The sequence below is a fragment of the Nerophis ophidion genome, linkage group LG04 (genome assembly GCF_033978795.1).
Source record: "Nerophis ophidion isolate RoL-2023_Sa linkage group LG04, RoL_Noph_v1.0, whole genome shotgun sequence".
NCBI lineage: Eukaryota > Metazoa > Chordata > Actinopteri > Syngnathiformes > Syngnathidae > Nerophis > Nerophis ophidion.
In genome coordinates, this window is record NC_084614.1 from 43,869,335 (window position 1) to 43,886,369 (window position 17,035).

A 17,035-nucleotide genomic window follows, 5' to 3' on the forward strand; every position below is an offset into this window, starting at 1 on the left:
CCAATTCCAACCCTTGATGAGTGCCAAGCAAGGAGGCAATGGGTCCCATTTTTATAGTCTTTATAAACAAAGAGTGGTATAGCAACTAACATAGGTCAGGTAATAGACAAATATAATTAATGCTGTATGACCAGTGATTATACAACGGGATGGAGTGAGGAATGAAGGAGTTCTTGATTCCAACACTGCGGGAACAAAGCTGAAGGAGCCTGTTGGAGTATGAGCTCCGCTGTCCCTCAATTGTCTGGTTGAGTTGGTGGGCAGGACTGTCCATGATGGCCAGCAGTTTGTCTAGCCTCCTGTTCCTCACGGACACAAACGCCTCCAACTCCGGATCAGTATGTCAATCCGGTAAATGGGTTATACCTGTATAGCGCTTTTCTACCTTCAAGGTACTCACAGCCCTTTGACACTATTTCCACATTCACCCATTAACACACACTGATGGCGGGACCTGCCTTGCAAGGCCCTAACCCCGACCCATCAGGAGCAAGGGTGAAAAGTCTTGCACAAGGACACAACTCTGGCCGGAGTTTGACACCCATGGTATAGTAAGTCATACAGTGTCTTATTGAGGATGTGTAGTCCAAAATCACACATCGTAGGAAATATTACAGAAGCAAGAAAGGTAGAATTGGAAATCATTGAAAGCAAACCTCCCAACGACTACAAGACAATTAAGAGTCAGCAATTACAGGTGTAAGTGGATACAATAAATGCTCATTTGAAATTAGTGAAATACATTCTGGAGAACTTGTTTTAATCGGACTAGATCAGTGGTTCTTAACCTGGGTTCGATCGAACCCTAGTGGTTCAGTGAGTCGGCCTCGGGTTCAGCGGAGGTCAAAACACACCCGACTCATCGTCTCAATAAAAACTTCTCCCTATCGATGTATTACGGATACGGCAACAGCAGAAGTCACACTGATTTGCAGGTGTGTCATTTGTTGTGAGTTTATGCACTGTGTTGGTTTTGTTCTTTGAACAAGGTGATGTTCATGCACTGTTCATTTTGTGCACCAGTAATAAAACATGGTAACACTTATATGGGGAACATATTCACCATTAATTATTATCGCTTATCAACATGAAAATTAGTAACATATTGGTTCTTAACTAGTCATTATTAATTACTTATTAATGCCTAATTCAGCATGGCCTCATTATAACCCTCTAACCCTAACCAAATAACTACAAATTAAGTCTTTTTTACTTAGAAATTGTTCCCCTGGTGTCCAACAACCTCTAAATTAAGTCTTTGTTACTATTAGAATATGTTCTCCATACAATAGTGTTACCAAAAACACATAACTTTGTCTTGAATTTGGAAAAAAAAAAAAAATTCACTTTTCACTAAGAAGGGTTCGATGAATGCGCATATGAAACTAATGGGGTTCGGTACCTCCAATAAGGTTAAGAACCACTGGACTAGATACATAGTATGATAAAAGTGGAAATGGGTGTGAATGACTGCACGAATGTAGGTCCGACTCCGAGCGGAGGACGGCGGTAGTGTGCCACTAAGATGGATGCCAACCGCCGGAAACACGGGGAGGAAGTCGCGTCTGTTGTGGCCCATTTAGTGACCGCTCTTTTCCGGTGCTTTGAGATCTACAGCTAGCATAGCTAGCTCGTTTGAAAAGTACATATACAAGTGTAAATATCACTCCATTCAATATAAGGCAAACTAAAATGCAGAATCGCTGCGCGGCTCCCAACTGTATCAATGCCAAACGGGACTCCTGTTCACTCTTCCGCTTCCCGCTCGACGCAGAAAGGTAAGACGCAACTATACATGGACGCTAAAGCTGGCAATGTGTAGCAATGCGACTGAAATATGTTTTTATTGGAACGCAACTATCCCCACTTTGCCCTATAAACAAACTGACTAAAGACACACATGGCATATGTTTGCTATGTATTTCATGTAGGTGTGTAAGATTGGTCATGGTCGGGCTGGGCGTTATGGCCATTTTTTAATATCTCGATATGTTTAGGCCGTATCGCGATATACGATATATATCTCGATATTTTGCCTTAGCCTTGAATGAACACTTGATACATATAATCACAGCAGTATGATGATTCTATGTGTCTACATTAAAATATTATTCTTCATACTGCATTAATATATGCTCATTTTAAACTTTCATGCAGAGAAGGACATTACAACTAAGTCAATTGACCAAAACTGTATTTATTAAACAGTTATTAAAGGCCTACTGAAACCCACTACTACCGACCACGCAGTCTGATAGTTTATATATCAATGATGAAATATTAACATTGCAACACATGCCAATACGGCCGGGTAAGTTTACTTAATTGCAATTTTAAATTTCCCGCGGAGTTTCTTGTTGAAAACGTCGCGGAATGATGACGCGTGCGCGTGACGTCACGGGTTGCAGGGTACATATTAGCCTCGCACCATTTGCGGCTAAATGTCGTCTCTTTTCATCGCGCAATTGAACAGTATTCTGGACATCTGTGTTGCTGAATATTTTGCAATTTGTTCAATTAATAATGGAGAGGTTGAAGTAAAAAGATGGAGTTGGGAAGCTTTAGCCTTTAACCTCACAAACACACGGGGATTCCTTGTTTAAAATTCTCGGAGGTGAAGCTTTACTATGGATCAGAGCGGTCATGCGAACATGGATCCCGACCACTTGTCAACCGGCAGGTTTCGGTGACAAAATGGTGGTAAAAAGTCGCCTCTTACCGGAGATCAGCTGAGCTTGCGCTGTCCATGCAGCTGCCATCGACTTCCCTTAGAGACTGGCCTCAAGACACCCGTGGAAACACCCCTCCGACTATCAGGTACTATTTAATCTAACTAAAACACTAGCAACACAATAGAAAGAAAAGGGATTTCCTAGATTTATCTTAGTAAATCTGTCAAAAAACATTTGAATCCGTCCCAATGCAATGTTTTTTGTTTTTTTTAACTTTATTTATTTATTTATTTTTTGTAGTCCTTGCTATCAATATCATCATCCATGAATCTTTCATCCTCGCTCAAATTAATGGGGAAATTGTCGTTTTCACGGTCCGAATAGCTCTTGCTGCTGGAGGCTCCCATTATAAACAATCTGAGGATGTGAGGAGCCCTCACCCTTGTGATGTCATCGTTTGCGACTTCTGGTAAAGGCAGGTTTTTTATCAGCACCAAAAGTTGTGAACTTTATCGTCGATGTTCTCTACTAAATCCTTTCAGCAAAAATATGGCAATATCGCGAAATGATCAAGTATGACACATAGAATGGACCTGCTATCCCCGTTTAAATAAGAAAATCTCATTTCAGTAGGCCTTTAAGAAGTGGCACAAACATTCATGTCATTTCCAAAACAGAAAGTGCAAGATTGTCAGAGACATTTTAAGTGTCAAATAAAAATGAGCTGCATAATAGGAAATAAAATAGTGTTCGTCCTTCTTCTATGTGGTAGGTTACTACGGACGTTATTAAATTCTTTTGTTGACTATTTTTCGTCATACGGTGTTTATGTGGAAATGTTTGCCTCAGCATTTTGGTAGTGTGGGCGTGTGGCACCGAACGGAGATGTTGATATGGGGAGTACGCACTCTTCATTCTCCAGCAGGAGACTTTTCAAATGATTCTACATATTTGCAGTAATGCTACTTTTTGTAGCATCGCTCTTGACAAATTGCGGTAGTCTGTTCGACATATTCCCACTTGAAGCCAAACCACTGCCAGATGATGGACCCCCTGCTGTTTTTCTTGGGAAATCCTTCATTCGCACCTTCTTTCTCTCGTATTACCACTCGTACGGCTCTGCTAGCATCACAGCTAACATTACCATGCTGCTACCTCTCTGCTCCCCGAGGGCGTTTACGTATGTGACTTGTGACGTATGTAAGAAGGTACGTTTGCTTGTCTGTGAGAAGGAGACACAGGAAGGAGTGAGAAAAGCCTGTAATATAATGACCGCAGCCAAAAGCAACTGCGTGAGAACGTATACTCGAATATCACGATATAGTCATTTTCTATATCGCACAGAGACAACTCCACGGTATATCGTGTATATCGCCCAGCCCTAGGTCATGGCTTTATATGACAAATGTTCCGTCAAGTGTATATCACATGGTAACATTTGCACCAGCACACATGTCCGAAAAAGGAGCAGGAAGAAGCACAGCTCAACATCGGTACTCTTTATTGCTGAACAATTTGCGTTGACTGATAGTTCATTTGTTTGATGAGTGGAATCAAAATAGGATAGGATAAACTTTATTTATCCTAAAAGGGTAAAGTATGTGGTTGCAAACAGTACACAAAAGATGAAGGTAAAACACATTAAAACAAGAGAAACATCAAATAAATGATAAATGGGTTGTACTTGTATAGCGCTTTTCTACCGTCAAGGTACTCAAAGCACTTTGACATTACTTCCACATCCACCCATTCACACACACATTCACACACTGATGGAGGGAGCTGGCATGCAAGGCGCCAACCAGCACCCATCAGGAGCAAGGGTGAAGTGTCTTGCTCAGGACACAACGGACGTGACGAGGTTGGTACTAGGTGGGATTTGAACCAGGGATGCGCACGGCCACTCTCCCACTGCGCCACGCCGTCCCTCCCAAATAACATAAAGCAGATAAAATATATTAAAAGAGCACATTTATACTGTTGACTGTGAATCAGAATGTGCAATAATGTTATGTTAGTCACTGTGCCTTGTATATCCAATTAGGGCCAATTTAGTGTTGCCAATCAACCTATCCCCAGGTGCATGTCTTTGGAGGTGGGAGAAAGCCGGAGTACCCGGAGGGAACTCACACAGTCACGGGGAGGACATACAAACTCCACACAGAAAGATCCCGAGCCTGGAATTGAACTCAGGACTACTCAGGACCTTTGTATTGTGAGGCACATGAGATAGGCTCCAGCACCCCCCAGCCACCCCAAAAGGGACAAGCGGTAGAAAATGGATGGATGCACTAACCCCTTTTCCACATATAATATTTTTTATGTTTTTATTTTAGCTAAGTGCCGTGTGACTTGTTGATGGGTGGACTAGCAAAGTAAGAATTCCATTGTACGGCAAACTTTCTGTCTAACTGTGCATATGGCAATAAACAATCTAGAAACAGAGATGATGCAAGTCGCTGCTGCTTCAGCGGTGCCATTTACATACAGCTATAAAGTAAAACACAACGAAAAAGTCACCGATGTTTGGGATTCTTTGTTTAGACGCCCGCTTGCACAGGACGATGCACGCTCAAATTGACTAATTTGTTAGGCGCAATCTTTAATCGTACGAAAACAATCCAAAAGAATATACAAAATCGGTAGAAAGTATTGGCATTTTTGTTTTTGCCAAAAGTGAATAATGTGAAAAGTCGGTTGTAGGAAAACTGGGGCATTTAATGTAATTTGTAGGTATTGTTTATATTGTTGTATTGAATGTACATCAGGGGTCTTCAAACTCTTAATTAACTGTTTTACGTGGAAGGTTGAGTCTGGGCCCCGCGAATCAGAATCCCGTTTTTTAACCATGTGACCTAATTTCTTAACAGCTTTTAGCAGCACCTATGGTAGGTCTTAAGTCATAATACATTCGACACTGTTTGATTCACCAGGACATGGTCAGACTAGAGACATTCCAGCGGTTGCTCTTTGTGTTTCGCAATTTGTGTGTTTGTTGTGGTAAGTTTGTTGATATAAATATTTTGTTTTCCTAAAATCTTTGTATGTGTTTTTTCTTATTATTATTATTATAAGCATAATTGACAAATCAAAGACAAACTAAAAAAACTCTTATTAAAAAAATGACGCTATATTTACCTGGTATCAAATAGTCATTGCTACAGAACACATTAATTCTGCTGTATTTGAGAAAATGTATTTGGCTCTGCGGTAACTTGTGTGTCACTTTTTTTCCCCCCTTCACATTTCAGGTGTAAAACATGGGTAGAAAAATGCCAGCGGGAAGATCTTGCAGGCAAATCCCCAGAGCAGCTGTTCAGACACTACAGACTTTGTGGGAAGCATTTTGAAAAGTGGACTGATAGCGTAAGTTATGTGATCAGGACCATTCGACAGAAAAAACATTGCTGCTCCCATTTGAAAGTATAATGTTAAACACTCAAACAGTGGCTATCATAAGTGTTAATGTGCATTTGTTTTCTTAGAGTGACCAAAGCATCGTGATGAAGGATGACATCATACCAACTATTTTTAATGAACCCGACAAACCTCCAACGAAATCCACGAAGCGCAGTAAAGAGATGGTATGTAATGTTTAAAATATTGATGACATTAACATTAGGGTTGTTTGGAACATGGTTATATGCTGCCGATACCGACCATCCATGAAAAAAATGTCCGATACAATATCAATACCGATCACACGTATTAAATGTACATATTTCAGTGCATTTATAGGGAGTGCGATTAACACTATCAACACAATATTTAAACTCATTCCTTTGTTGTTGTTTGATCAAAACAATGTCAATAGTACATAATAAATAAATAAAAACTACTGGCAAATACGCGTTTGGGACAGTGACAGAGTGTCTCAGATGGTAGAGTGACTGTGACAGCAACTGGAGAGTTCCAGGTTCGATTCCAGCTTTGGTACTCAGTGGTTGTGTCCTTTGGAAATACCCTTCTTGCTTCCACTTGATCACACTGGTGTATGAATGGGAATGAATGTCTGGTGGTGGCGCGGCAATTTGGCAGCCACACTTCCGTCATGCTACCCCAGGGCAGCTGTGGATACAAATGTAGCTTACTGCCATCGAGGTGTGAATGTGGAGTGCATGAATTATGGGTTCTCTGTTCTCTGTGAAGTGCTTGGAGTGTCTGGAAAATCAAATAAATAATTTTAATCATTTCAATTTAAATAATTAGTTGTTTTCCCTTGTGTGTCCAGGGAATTTTTCCTTAAGTTTATAAACTTTGACAAACACAATAAAAAAATATTTTATTAAAAAAATATATCGACCTAATCACTGTAGTATCGACCAGAGCCGTGCATAGAGTATGGCCAACTTGGTTTCAGAGTTGGTCCCAAAAATGGCGCCCTGTAGTCAAGCGAGGGTTTTTTGACCAATCAGAGTATGGCCAGTTGAACTCCTGAATGGTTGGTCAAAAGCCCCTCTCATGACTACAGGGCGCCGTGTTTGGGACTAATTCACAATCTAGAGAAAAAAACCTAATTGCGTTTTTTAAAAAGTATATATTCATAAAAATGCATGAAACTGTAACAAAACTAACAAAGGAAGACATGCAACATTTAGGCCGTCAATCAGCATTTTGTCTCAAGGTGTCACACATTAGAACAGTGTGCAATAAATTTGGCTCTATGCAGACAAACTCAGATATTGTTTACGTTATGCTTTTAAACTGAAGAAATAACAGAGAAAATTATACAGTGTTTATAATGTAATGTAATCGGAATATATAGTAATAATGCAAGTAACCATTTGAAACTATGTAAATTTGTATTTCTCATTACTGTAGAATTGCTTACCAATGTACTGTGATTAGGTTTTAGTAATCCTAAATGCATAAACAAAAATATAAAATGGACTCATTTCTGTAAAAAAAATAACTTAAATAAATACTGAACATCTTCCTAGTGCATTATTGTTCCGAGTTGTAAAAACAAAGTCGAACATCGTCTTTTTGTGATAGTGTGATCACGGCATTCTCGCACATTTTTCCCAGTTGATGGGCTCATATTGTCCTACTGATTTGAAGCTGAAATATTACCACAACGGGACATTTGGCTTTGTATTCGTATTTGTATGAACAATTTTGATTGGCGAACATGTCTGTCACTCAAATGCAGAAGATATATTTGAATATTTAAAACTATATCCTAGAATTGGGTCCAATTTAAATCTTTTGTTTTTTTGCTTTTCAAGCCCTCCTTTGACCAGGGACTTATTTCCTGAGTTTGTAAACAATGACAAAAATAACAAAAGTTTTTGTGATACAAAAAAAATAGCGATCTAACCACTATACTATTGAGAATATAATGATACATACTATGTATCCTTACGACCAATATTTGTATTGATCTGCCCAACTTTGTTCACATCCAAGAGCTCTAGCATTGCCGTTAGCGGTTAGCATATCTTTCTACTGCGTGTATTGTAGCATCTTTAGCTATTCTTTGTACTCCAGTGATAATGTACATTTAAGAAACATAGTCTATTCGTCGCCGTGGAAGTGAGTATTTTTTACTTCAAAGTGGCTTTGATGTGAGCCGCTAGCATGAATGCTACATTGCGTTGAGGATGCGTTTGTTTGCTTGTCGCTGTCAAATTTGTGGGACATAGCTAGAATGTGTCATCAACATGCATTATCATGACATAACTATAGTATTTAAAGCTCTGTTGTCGGCCAAATTCATATAATTTTTATTGTCTAGCGCGCAATGCCAGCGGGCAGAATTGCAGTTTTCCTTAAAGTGGTTGCTGTAGACAGGTTTGACTATTTCCTGGGCACTAATTTGGTGGAATGGCCCTACGATTTGTAAAACTGGCTCATACTACAACATTGTTTAACTTCTTTACTCACTTCATTCCATAGTTTCACTCCACACACTGATAATTTAGTTTAATTGTCTGTATCATTTTATAAAAGTATATTTGATGTATGTATCTTTTTGTACTCAAGGAGGAAGATGCACAGAGTAAGGGAGGAAAAAGTAAGTAGATATATTCCTCCTACATTTTTTGCAAGAGTGATTATCTGTCTGATTCAATTTCTGATCATTGCAATTTATTTCACACGTGCAGAACTCAAAGAGTCCCAAGATGACACAACTACGGAGGGATCTCAGGCCTCTTTGAAGGAAGACAAACAAAAAGAATATCTCACATTGTTATTTGAGGCCCTTATACTTTTAGGAGAGCAGAACATTCCTGTGATGATGTTTGACGGTAGTAAACGGGACACATTAGGCAATTTTGAGGCATTGCTCCAGTATCGCAAGAGTTGTGAAGATGAAGCGATTAAGAAGATGCACGACACCGATACAGAGTGCTGTTCATCGCTTCAGTTGAGTCAGCTGACTGAAGCGTGCGAAAAATGCATCCGCCATAGGGTGATAGAGGAAGTGATGCAAAACGGCTTGTTCTCAATTATAACTGAGGATTTGGTAAAGATTTCCGAAGGTTGGTTCCTCCCTGTGTTCTTGCGCTACGTGGATCAGTCTAACCATCAATGTGAGAAGTTTGCTGGCTTCTTGTCTTTTGATGGAGATGCGGATGTTTTGGCGGAAAAACTGTTGTCTGAAATGGTTGATGACTGGGGTTTGAACATGGAGCAGTGTAGAGGCCAAGCCCACTCATGCTCCTGGACACACGTAACTAAAGTCAAAGCATTTGCCACTAAAGTGATGGAAAAGTATCCGCTGACGGTGCTCACATTCCGACCCACCCATGCTTTGAACATATCGCTTGCCAATGGTATGGCTTTGTCGGGAGTCCAGCTCGTCATGTGCACCTTGGAGAAAATTGAATCTTTCTTCAATCACTCCTCGTTACTGTGCTTGGAGTTGGAGCATGCCATCTCCATCATCTACCCCGACAAAGAAGAAAAGGTCCTGGAACTGAAAGAGATTTGCAGCACCAGCTGGACTAGAAGACACGATGTGTTTGAGGTGGCAGTGGAGCTCGTCGAGGCTTTGCTGCTGTGTGTGGACAGCGTACACGACAACGAAGACTTGCGATGGAGCGATAAGATCACGTATAATGCCTTGGAGATCTCGAAAGCTCTGGCAGATTTTGAGTTCATTATGGCTTTGGTTGTTCTGAAAAACACCATGACGCTTTTAAAGGCCTTTGGGAGGAATATTCAAGGGGATGCAACTAACACCCATTTTGCAGCCAACAGTGTGAAAGCAGTATTGCACTCTCTTAAGGAAGTGGCCGACAATATCGAGGTGTATCATGAGTTCTGGACAGAGGAGGCGGTTAACCTTGCTGCTACCATGGAGATTGCAGTAGAACTTCCTCGGTCACTCTTGAGGAAGCATCCATCCGACTTCCTTCAACCAGAGACGTACTACAAGCAGCACCTAGCCATTCCTGTAGTGCAACACGCGCTCAACGAAGTTGGCAAACTCTTCACCGATGACCACATGAAGGCTCTGAGATGCTTGTCACTGATTCCCTCAGTCATAGAAGAGAACAAGGCCACTCAGCCCGAGGAAGAAAACATGCTGGCGTTCAAAAACGACATACCGAACGCGGCATCTCTCACCGCCGAGCTACATTGTTGGTGGGTTAAATGGAGCAAAAAAGGTAAAGGAGAAACCCTGCCTTCTAGCCTACATGAAACACTGCAGCAAGCGGACCTCAAGTTTTTCCCTAACATGCTTGCACTCTTGAGACGTTTGGGCGTCCTGCCTACATTAGCTTTGGAGAGCAATTTGAATGTGGCATATGAGCGCTTCAAAGCATACATGGAAAACACTCCTGACATCGCTAAATCCAAGAGTCTAGCTTTTCTGAAAATCAACAATGACATTGGCTATGACTTGGATTCAATGGTTGAAGTCTATATGAAGTTGTACCCTGGTGGTGACGACTCCTCATAGTTCTGACTTGATCTGCAATTTAGTCACTTAGTCAAACTTTTAGGCTTTCAGGCCACTTTTGATGTTGAGCAGTAGCAAACAAAAGTTAGCTTGCAAGTAACAAAATATAAAATACAATTCAGGTGGTCCTGGTTTTAAAGGGAAAATACACCTTTGGGGGAATTTTCCAAATCATTTTCAATCATAAAATACAAAATCATATGTCCTTTTTTTTAGGATTGTAAAGATAAAAAACACTTGCAAGATGTAGCTAATGAGTCACCCTTGTAGCCTGTAACACACATTCTTTAAAATATGTAAAATATTTACCGTTACCGTATTTTGGTCATTTTAAGCATTACCAGAACCTTTTTCCGGGACGCATTTATTTCAGTGCCCATATCAACGCACTTTGTAATTCAGGCAACAAACATGTAGTTTTATTTTGGGAAATTAACGCGTGTGTGTGTTCTAAACATGGCAGACCTGGTAATAGACGACAAAGATGGTTATTTTTAGAAAAATTAGGATTTATAACCAATCGTTTTGAAACTGAATATACGAAGAATAAACTGCTGGTTATAGAAGTGAGGGTGACAATGTTGGAGCAGATGGTAGTTGAGAAAGTCAGGACCGACGTGACATACCCAAAATCAGCAGGAAAAATAAATGTCCCCGGCCAGCTTGACCAATCAGACAACGGTCACTGTAATACTGATCATGATATACACAGCACCTCATGCTTGTATATCAATGTTGAGCTAGCTGTGTACAAACAAAACATGAAATGCGGGCTGATACTTTACAGATACTGTTCATGTTTTTCAGTCAGTACAGATTTGTGTCCTATTGTGCTGTGCATTACAAACTCAAGCTATTCAGCTATTGACACAAAAGCTAGCTTGCAGCTAATGCCGTAGCATCCCGTCAAGGCGATGTTACGAGGCTAGAAAAACAGTTCCTCTGTGTTTGTGCTCACGAAAACAATGTATCTACAGCTTGGTTATTGTACAGGTTACAGAATGTAAATTAAGTATTATTGCCGGTTTTTGGATGTTCAAAGTGATTTAGAGGTAGACTTGATTGCTCCCATTAGCTGCATTGCCAGCCACCTCGAGCAGATTATTACAAATTTAAATGGAAAAAAAAAAGTGTCTCTTTCATGTATTGTAAACAATAAGCAAAAATCCCCCATAAAAGTGCATTTCCCCTTTAAATGTGAAAGCATGAATTATCGATACAGTGCGACCTTAGGTTTGTTTAGTGAACCTTTCCAAAAAGTTAGACAAAAATGAATTGTCCAAAAACCGAATCATCTTTCCCATAAGTAACAATGCAATTCACATGATTCCGTTGCAAACACACAAAAATATGAACACACACTATTAGAGAGTGATTATAGTTTTGCATGTAGAGAACTATGAGCAATACATACAAATGACCAATGCAATGTATAAATGAATATTAAACATACCTTTTTATTGAATCCTTTTGAGCAGAGATCGAAGAGGAGGGGAGAGCCACACAGATGCAACCTTATATGTACTTAACTATGAGTGCTGCCACTCACAACTAACAAGGCCAATGGTGAATTGTTTTGCAGTTGTATTCAATAAAAAAGTACAGAGACTGAGTTACCAACGTATGGAATTCTTTGTCACAGGCCTTAAATTCCGCTGAATGATATGCGGGCAAACCCACTAGTTTGTTATGCGCAATGTTTGGTTGTATGATTACCGAGACAGTAGACAAATGTTTGGGCAAATATTTGCATTTAAGAACCAAATCATACAAAAAACACTATTGTAGAAAACATATGTGTAATAGTGTCATACAGCGGAATAAACAAAAAAGACAGTGGGAGTAGAGCAAAATGACACCTTGTAAGATGCTCGGTGGTGAAGTCAACATTGGTTTTGTGGCCCCTCAAATGCCGTGACCATCATCAAGGATAAATATGTTATCTTGCAACAACTATGCAGTGTAGTGGGCCCATTGTTGACATCTCATGTCTGTCCCATCCTGCAAAACCCCTTCCAGTGTGCTAGACCAGTGGTCCACAATCCTTTTGAGCCCAAGAACCGGCTCTCAGTCCAGTAGTCCTATCACATAATGTGACGGTGCCAGGTTGTAATATGAACAAAGGGGAACTCATTTTAGTGCAAAATTAGTGGAACCCCTGTCTTTGTTCTCGGCAACACATGTTGCTTGCTTACTTTAAATCGCATGCAATGATGGAGGAGGCTTGCTTAAAAAAGTAAAAAGGATGTACCGTAATTTCAAACAAATATATTTCTGGACCAATATGAACCCGTCTGACCGGGGGTTGGAGACAGACTGTGCTAGATCACCACAGGGATGAAGGTAAGTTCTCTTTTAAATACTGTTTGCTATATTCCTGTATAATTTGGTTCAATTTTAAGTGTGAGTGACTAACTCGGCTACAAATTCTGACGTACAGTAAATCACAGTAGTAGGAACGAACCATGCCCCTAACCTGATGACCACTTATACATACTGTAATACACAATTCCCAATTTAAATTGAACCCCTTTGTCGCCAACTTGTTCAAGCTAACCAACAAACTTATCAAATCCACAGTTCTTACTAAAGAGTGCCCACTGGCATCAAATTCAAGAGCTAGAGGGATCATTTCTATGAAAGAAGGAAATGCTTACTGTATGTTCACATGTGTTGCAGCATTCATCATTGCCACAGTTTTCAACATTTACGCGGATGTCTAGAGCAGTGGTTCTCAAATGGGGGTACTTGAAGGTATGCCAAGGGGTACGTGAGATTTTTTTTTTTAATTCTAAAAATAGCAACAATTCAAAAATCCTTTATACATATGTCAGTTCATAAACTATGAAAAGAAATGCAATAATGCAATATTTAGTGTTGACAGCTTGATTTTTTGTGGACATGTTCCACAAATATTGATGTTAAAGATTTCTTTTTTTGCGAAGAAATGTTTAGAATTAAGTTCATGAATCCAGATGGATCCCTATTGCAATCCCCCAAAAGGGCACTTTAAGTTGATGATTACTTCTATGGTTAGAAATCTTTATAATTAAATCACTTGTTTATTTTTCAACAAGTTTTTAATTATTTTTATATCTTTTTTTCCAAATAGTTCAAGAAACACCACTACAAATGAGCACACTGTTATACAATTTAATAAATCAGAAACCGATGACATAGTGCTGTATTTTACTTAATCTCTTTTTTTCCAACCAAAAAAGCTTTGCTCTGATAAGGGGGTACTTGAATTAAAAAAATGTTCACTGGGGGTACATCTCTGAAAAAAGGTTGAGAACCACTGGTGTAGAGGGCGCTAACTTTCCAATGTGTTTTAAGTATTATATCCTGCCCTTTTATGGATTTTACTATCTAAATACATAACTACGCGTATAGTTAATCACAAGTGTTGGGAACCTTTTTGGCTGAGATAGCCATGAAAGCCGAATTTTTTAAAATATACAGTCGCGATCAAACGTTGACATACACTTGTAATGAACATAATGTCATGGCTGTCTTGAGTTTCCAATAATAGCTACAGCTCTTTTTTTTTTTTTGGATAGAGTGATTGGGGGTCTATTCAAAGGCTAGAGTACACAAATGAGTTTTAACATGGGACTTAAATGCTTCTACTGGGGTAGCATCTCTAACTGTTACCAGGAGGGCATTCCAGAGTACTGGAGCCCGAATAGAAAACACTCTATAGCCCGCAGACTTTTTTTGGGCTCTAGGAATCACTAATAAGCCGGAGTCCTTTGAACGCAGATTTCATAATACAGTCAGCAAGATAGGATGGAGCTAGACCGTGTAGTATTTTGTACGTAAAACCTTAAAGCAGGGGACACCAACGCGGTGCCGCGGGCACCATGTAGCCCGTAAGGACCAGATTAGTCGCCCTCTGGCCTGTTCTAAAAATAGCTCAAATAGCAGCACTTACCAGTGAGCTGACTTTTTTTTTTTTTTTTTTTTTTTTACTAGCAAGCTGGTCTCGCTTTGCTTGACATTTTTTATTCTAAGAGAGACAAAACTCAAATAGAATTTGAAAATCCAAGAAAATATTTTAAAGACTTGGTCTTCACTTGTTTAAATATATTCTTTTTTTTTTTTTTTTTGCTTCTTATAACTTTCAGAAAGACAATTTTACAGAAAAAAATACAACCTTAAAAATTATTTTAGGATTTTTAAAAACATACCTTTTTACCTTTTAAATTCGTTCCTCTTCTCTCCTGACAATTTTAATCAATGTTCAAGTAAATTTTTTTTTTTTTATTGTAAAGAATAATAAATACATTTTAATTTAATTCTTTATTTTAGCTTCTGTTTTTTCAATGAAGAATAATTGTGGAATATTTCTTCAAACTCATGTTTAAAATTAAAAAAAAAAAATCTGGCACATCTAGAAAATCTTTAGAATCAAATTTAAATCGTATTTCAAAGTCTTTTAAATTTCTTTTAAAAATGTTGTTCTGGAAAATCTTGAAGAAATAATTATTTGTCTTTGTTAGAAATATAGCTTGGTCCAATTTGTTATATATTCTAACAAAATGCAGAATGGATTTTAACCTATTTAAAACATGTCATCAAAATTCTAAAATTAATCTTAATCAGGAAAAATTACTAATGATGTTCCAAAAATTATTTTTTAAATTTTTTCAAAAAGATTCGAATTAGCTAGTTTTTCTTTTCTTTTTTTCGGTTGAATTTTAAAGAGTCGAAATTGAAGATAAACTATGTTTCAAAATGTAATTGTCATTTTTTTCCTGTTTTCTCCCATTTTAAACCGTTCAATTAAGAGTTTTTTTCATCATTTGTTCTCTACAAAAAAACCTTCCGTAAAAGGAAAAAAAAAATGTACGACGGAATGACAGAAATACCAATTTTTTAAATAGATAATATATAGATGTATGTATTAAAGGTAAATTGAGAAAATTGGCTATTTGTGGCATTTTTTTTAAGTGTGTATCAAACTGGTGGCCCTTCGCATTAATCAGCACCCAAGAAGTAGCTCTTGGTTTCAAAAAGGTTGGTGACCCCTGGGGTAGAGTATACAAATGAGTTTTAAGATGGGACTTAAATGCTTCTACTGGGGTAGCATCTCAAACTGTTACCGGGAGGGCATTCCAGAGTACTGGAGCCCGAATAGAAAACACTCTATAGCCCGCAGACTTTTTTGGGGTTCTGGGAATCACTAATAAGCTGGAGTTCTTTGAACGCCAATTTCTCGCCGGGACATATGGTACAATAAAATCGTCATGATAGGCTGGAGTTAGACAGTGTAGTATTTTATACGTAAAACCTTAGAGGCCCACTGAAATTAGATTTTCTTATTTAAACGGGGATAGCAGGTCCATTCTATGTCATACTTGATCATTTCGCGATATTGCCATATTTTTGCTGAAAGGATTTAGAAAACATCCATGATAAAGTTCGCAACTTTTGGTGCTAAGAGAAAAGCCCTGCCTCTACCGGAAGTCGCAGACGATGACGTCACATGTTTGACTGCTCCTCACATCTTCACATTGTTTTTAATGGGAGCCTCCAACAAAAACAGCTATACGGACCGAAAAAAACGACAATTTCCCCATTAATTTGAGCGAGGATGAAAGATTAGTGTTTAAGGATATTGATAGCGACGGACTATTAAAAAAAAAGATTCCGATGTTTTTAGATACATTTACTAGGTTAATTCTGGGAAATCCCTTATCTTTCTATTGTGTTGCTAGTGTTTTAGTGAGTTAAATAGTACCTGATAATCGGAAGGGTGTCTCCACGGGTGTCCTGACGGGCAGTGTCTCAGGGGAGTCGACGGCAGCTATGGACGGCACAAGCTCAGCTTTTCTCCGGTAAGAACTGACTTTTTAACCACAATTTTCTCACTGAAACCTGCTGGTTGACATGTGGTCGGGATCCATGTTCTTTTGACCGCGCTCTGATCCATAGGAAAGTTTCACCTCCAGGAATTTTAAACAAGGAATCACCGTGTGTTTGTGTGGCTAAAGGCTAAAGCTTCCCAATTCCATCTTTCTACTGTGACTTCTCCAATATTAATTGAACAAATTGCAAAAGATTCAGCAACACAGATGTCCAGAAAACTATAATTATGCTGTTAAAGCAGACAACATTTAGCTGTGTGTGTGCGCGCAGCGCTCATACTTCTTAAAAACCTGTGACGTCATGCGTACACGTCTTCATTACGACGTTTCGAAGACGAAACTCCCAGGAAATTTAAAATTGTAATTTAGTAAACTAAAAAGGCCGTATTGGCATGTGATGCAATATTAATATTTCATCTATTGATATATAAACTATCAGACTGCGTGGTGGGTAGTAGTGGGTTTTAGTAGGCCTTTAAAGTCACATCTTAAGTGCACAGGAAGCCAGTGCAGTATATGAAATAGTTACCAATTGTTTCCAGTACCCCCCGCGACCCCAAAAGGGACAAGCGGTAGAAAAC

The 17,035-nt window shown here is 39.0% G+C and overlaps 1 protein-coding gene across 1 annotated transcript; it reads left to right on the forward strand.

Annotated features, from left to right (window-relative positions):
- The first annotated feature begins 1,516 nt into the window (after positions 1–1,516).
- On the forward strand, positions 1,517–12,200 carry thap12a (THAP domain containing 12a). Its single transcript, XM_061898134.1, has 5 exons — positions 1,517–1,778; positions 5,924–6,038; positions 6,158–6,256; positions 8,658–8,688; positions 8,780–12,200. Exons 1-5 carry the CDS (start codon positions 1,693–1,695, stop codon positions 10,582–10,584), a joined length of 2,136 nt encoding a protein of 711 aa, XP_061754118.1. The 5' UTR covers positions 1,517–1,692; the 3' UTR covers positions 10,585–12,200.
- Positions 12,201–17,035: the final 4,835 nt, after the last annotated feature.